Source organism: Palaemon carinicauda, chromosome 2 (assembly GCF_036898095.1).
Source record: "Palaemon carinicauda isolate YSFRI2023 chromosome 2, ASM3689809v2, whole genome shotgun sequence".
Taxonomy (NCBI): domain Eukaryota; kingdom Metazoa; phylum Arthropoda; class Malacostraca; order Decapoda; family Palaemonidae; genus Palaemon; species Palaemon carinicauda.
This window is the reverse complement of record NC_090726.1, coordinates 16,091,686-16,096,696: the sequence shown is the minus strand read 5'-3', so window position 1 is coordinate 16,096,696 and position 5,011 is coordinate 16,091,686. Positions and strand designations below refer to the sequence as shown.

General features: G+C 30.9%; 1 protein-coding gene across 1 annotated transcript; it reads right to left on the bottom strand.

Annotated features, from left to right (window-relative positions):
- Positions 1-230: 230 nt before the first annotated feature.
- On the bottom strand, positions 231-2,019 carry LOC137615364 (anaphase-promoting complex subunit 10-like). Its single transcript, XM_068345183.1, has one exon. The coding sequence runs from the start codon at positions 2,003-2,005 to the stop codon at positions 1,349-1,351; it is 657 nt and encodes a 218-aa protein (XP_068201284.1). The 5' UTR covers positions 2,006-2,019; the 3' UTR covers positions 231-1,348.
- Positions 2,020-5,011: the final 2,992 nt, after the last annotated feature.

Here is a 5,011-nt window from a genome sequence, read left to right as displayed (position 1 = left end):
GAAGCTAATTTATCCATATTTGAAACTATAAACATATTACTTCATTCTAAACAATCACAATTGCTCCTCACTTAGAATAATAAAAGAGGTGTCCTCATCTAAAACAATCAATATTTCAATTAATTTAAAAAAAGTTTCTCTCCTCATTTAAAACAATTTACATTTCTCCTTATTCAAAACAATTAAAATTCATCTTCGTTGAAAAAAAAAAAAATATATTTTTCCCCACTCGAAAAGATAAGGATTTCTCCTGGTAAAATACATTAATGAACTCTCAATTTCACAAAATGGAAATGTCTCTCCATTTTACAATAGATATAGCTTCTTAACACAATCATTATTTTTCATCTTCAACATAATCACGATTTATCATCTTAACGCAATCATGATTTATCATATCAACACAATTACAGTACGTCTACCTGTTTAAGAAAACAGTGATGTTTCCTCTTAACACAACCAAGATTTTTCATATTTCATCACAAGAAAGATTTAACTAATGCAGAAACAAGATTTTTTTCTTTCCTAACACAAGCAAGTTTTCTCCTCTTATTAGAGAGACTTATTCTCCCAACTAAAAAAAAAATCATATTTTACATTTTAAATAAGAATCAGCTTTATATTTAGATAAAATTGCTATTTTTCTTACTCACCACAATTAAAATTTAATCCCGGCTACAAAGTTAAAATTACTTTTGCATTCAAAGTATCTCTTATTAGTCACAAGGAACTTTCTAAAATTACTTACCGAAACAGAAAGTCTACAAAATCCAATAGCCCCTTCATAGAAATAAAAACTGTGTTATCAATAGCAATCGCTTGATATGTAGTTAAAAGCAAAGGCCAGGAAGATCTTTAGCTACTACAAAGAATTGCTTGTGTAGAAATTATAATCTATGGTATATATACCAAAAGCTGTAAGTTGACACTAATTAAAAATGTAATATATATCAAATGAACCTATATTCCTAGCAACCAGTGCCGAAACTAAAACTCCGAAATAAGGATTTTCTATAAACGTACAGGTTTCAGTAAAATGGTTCTAAAATAACTTTTTCCAGTAAGTTAGAATGAAATAAATGATGCCAAGAAATGTACAGAAATATGTCCATGCTAATAGTTTGCAAAAGTCAAAAGAGCATTTTTTTTTCAACAGAATACTTTTCTTCCTTATCACAGAAATAGTGAACTAAAATATAAAGACTTAACTACTATAAAAACAATTGATTCAGAAAGCAGGACAAAATTGGTATATGGATTCTAATTCTTAAAAGGCCATATGATGAAAGCAGAGGCCAAAGTATAATTGAAAAAAATATTAAACAAACTAAAAATTTGCATAAAACAATTACCTGATGTATGAGTACATCTTAAAAGTGGGCGAGGTAAAAGACCCTTGGCAGTCAATTGCTACAACTGGCATTTCAACGGGAGAATGAATTTTCATCTGACGTATGCGTGCGTCCTGTCCATAATCGTGATTGGTTAAAATGGCGAGTTGTAGCATAAAAGTACGAAAGGGAAATTCACTGACATCATTTAGAGGAATGAAGAACCACCCGTTCGGTTTGACGAAATCTACCACTTTTATTTCTTGCAGATCATTGAAGTGGGTCCCAGACCTAACGGATATCCTATTGGGAGTATAGCTTTTGTCCCTACTGTATTTTAAGTATATCCAGACGCCCTCGACTTTCAGTTTCCTCTGGAATTGCATACTGACCAGATGAGGTGGAAGCCCATCCGACTGCCAGTAGGTATCGACAGAATCATCGGTCAGCTTTGCAACGTCAAACCCGAGTTTGCAAGATGACACGGACCAGGTCGCTTGGTGTCCAATCTCACGTAGACGGTCAGGCGTTACTATGTGTAGCAGGCCAGGAGTTCCTTCTTCTTCTTCCATTTCTTCAACTGTCTCATTGTCATCCCTTTCAGTTTGCTCTTCGCTTTCTTGACTTCCCCCACCTTCGCTTGACAACGAAGCGGTTGTATCCCGAGTTGACATATTTACTGGAACTTAATTTCTTGCGTTTGACAAAACTAAGGATTTTTTGAAAACTTACCATCCACTTGTGTTTGCTTAGAGCAATTTGAGAGCAAACAGCTAGTCGCATATAAAGCTATAATTGGCTGTTTGACACTTTGAGAGAAACAGTTACGGTTGTTTATTGTTATACGAAACTACACAAAGAGTTATTTTCAGAGAATTATCTGTGTTCATGAGAGTGGGTTAAAGTTGTGTAGTTTGTAATCTCTTAATTTTATTAGTAATTTTATAAATAATATTATTTTCATGCTAAAGATTTTTCATAACAAATAATGTATATTTTTTCATGATAAGCATACATATATACATACATCGAGATTTTCTATTTTCACAATACAACTTCGGTTCCCCAAGAATCTATCAGAAATAACGTGAATGGTCCCGCATCCTTTCTAGCTAGTTGGAATGGCTTCTAGTCGACTAAAAGAACTACAACATAGTCATTAAAGTGTATTGTTAACTTAATGTACCCACATCAAGGAAGCCGCATTTTTTTCAATACTTCAATTTAAATAGTAAACCCAATTCTCTTTAATTCTCACTTTGCTCTGTCATGTCATCTCAGACCTTAAGAGAAATTTCCTTAGTGATGAATGTTTTTTTTTTTCTCCGCCAACGATTCGAAAATTATTACTGATTGAAATAAGGTTGATTTTTAGATATTTAACTTAATCGACCAAGATATGGGTAAATGTCTAAAGTTTTAATGATATTAGTATTATCTATAGGGTCGAATCCTTGAATGGACATTAAAGTGTATCATTGAAAGAATTTCCCTATTTGTTTATATATATATATATATATATATACATATATATATATATATATACACACATATATATATATATATATATATGATGTGTGTGTGATTGTGTGTATGTGGGTATGTGTGTGTTTGTGTGTGTGTTTGTATATATATATATATATATATATTTATATATATATATATATGTATATGTATATATATATATATATATATATATAAAACCTAAATATATCGATCTCACACTTTAGTTCTTTACCAAATACAATATCGTATAATCATTAATGTCATATAAGTTAATAGATAGATCACCCTACTAGCATTAATATGAACTGAAACATCACTCTAGGGTACCATTGAAAAACTGCTATTGTTATAATTATAATTATTACTGGACCGCACGTTTCCTTGGCTTTACAAGATTGGCGTGTAAAACAATTTTATGGGTGTAAGAAACTCAGCGTGAGCCTTATTTTCCCCTAGGGAGACATACAATATTTCTAGGTTACCGGGTGGAAATGAAAGAACATTATGGGTTACAGATGGGTTCAGAGGGTGTCTCAATAGGTTTCTGGTAGCCATAGCATAGTTTTTGTATGTACTGTTACATTTTGCAACAAATATATGTAATACTTATGTCAATTTTATTAAATATTCTTGGTAAAAAGACAACTTTGTTAGACGAATTTCATGATGAAAGCAAGCGAATAAACAAAAATTTACTAGATTTTCCGATATTTTTGTGCACAACCCTTCTTTATGCTTAGTACTTCTAAGGCTAACATATTATAAAATGAACATTTGATTTACAAAACAGTATTGGGTAATAACCAAAGAATTATTTTTTTTTCATGATGTATATTACCATCTATCGAAGATACTAAGTCCTCTTCTAAGTATGATTGGCAAAAGAGCGAAGTTACATCCTTTGGCAACTTAAAGATAATATATAAGCATTAGTCATTCCTCTGTTCTATGCTGCTAAATGTAATTTTACCACTAAGAGATGTTTTAACAATATTCCACATATCATCTAACTAAAGGTATTATTCCACAAACACCGTATAATGTAAAAGCGTTTCGAGACACTGTAAAAGGTCACATACAGCACTTGAGGAGATTGTATTCAAATCTGAGCGATGATTTGTCAAAGCTACCAGGTCATAATATCAGTAGATAGGTCTTGATTTTGATTTCAACTCTAAATTCTTTGTGTATGGAATACGTCATCCTTTGGAAAATTTTATAAGTCTCTAGATGTAATTAAGAAATGACGGGTGTTGTAAAAATGAAAATATTTACCAAGTTGTAAAGGCGTAATTGTCACCTAATTACCTTAATTTTAAGTGTTTGGTAATGGAGCTATTTTGATAACATATGCTATGCACCATAATGATTGTCTGTTTCCATTTTTTTTTTCTGAAAGGTATTCACTTAATGCCTTTTAAAGAAAATTAGGCAATTGATAATTAAAGATATAACCGAGTTTGGAAATGGTGGCACTACTTGCACACTCTGTGCATGTAAAATCTACACTGTTCATTTTAAAAAAGGCTTTGTTTTGAAGCCTTTTTTTTCTTTCTTTTTTTTATACCTTGAGTATTTAACCTTCAACATTTAATCAGCAAGAAATAGAAAGGAGGTCAGCTCACCATCGTAATCATCTTAATATTTCCAAAGCAAACTTACTTCGATATCATCTTTTGTTTGGATAATTAAAGGCTTGAGAAATCGCTGATCCATTTTTCCTGTCAAACATTTTGAGTTTTAAATAACTTAGATGTGACTGTTTTATTCAAGTCAAATTAATTTTAATTATAAAATACATTTGATTAAATATAAAAAGATAATTACAAGAGTTTATTATAGATGTCTTATTAAAATTGAGGATAATCTGGATTAACTTTTGATAACTTTGGTTGAGGAAAAATTTAATTACATGATAAGAGAGTCTGTAAGTTACAGAAGACCATAAAATTCTAGGATACATGAAAATAGGTCCTATATAAAATTAGATATAGTGGGGAAAGGCTCTAAGGTAATGTAGCATTTTTTAAATTTTTTATTCACTTCTTATATTAGGCAGATAATTCACTATTCTTTGAGTAGATCTTTTGAAATCGATCCCATTGCTAGAACGCCAATATGCTGTGTCTCTGCATTTCCACTAAATATTATCTTAGTTTTACATATATTAACTT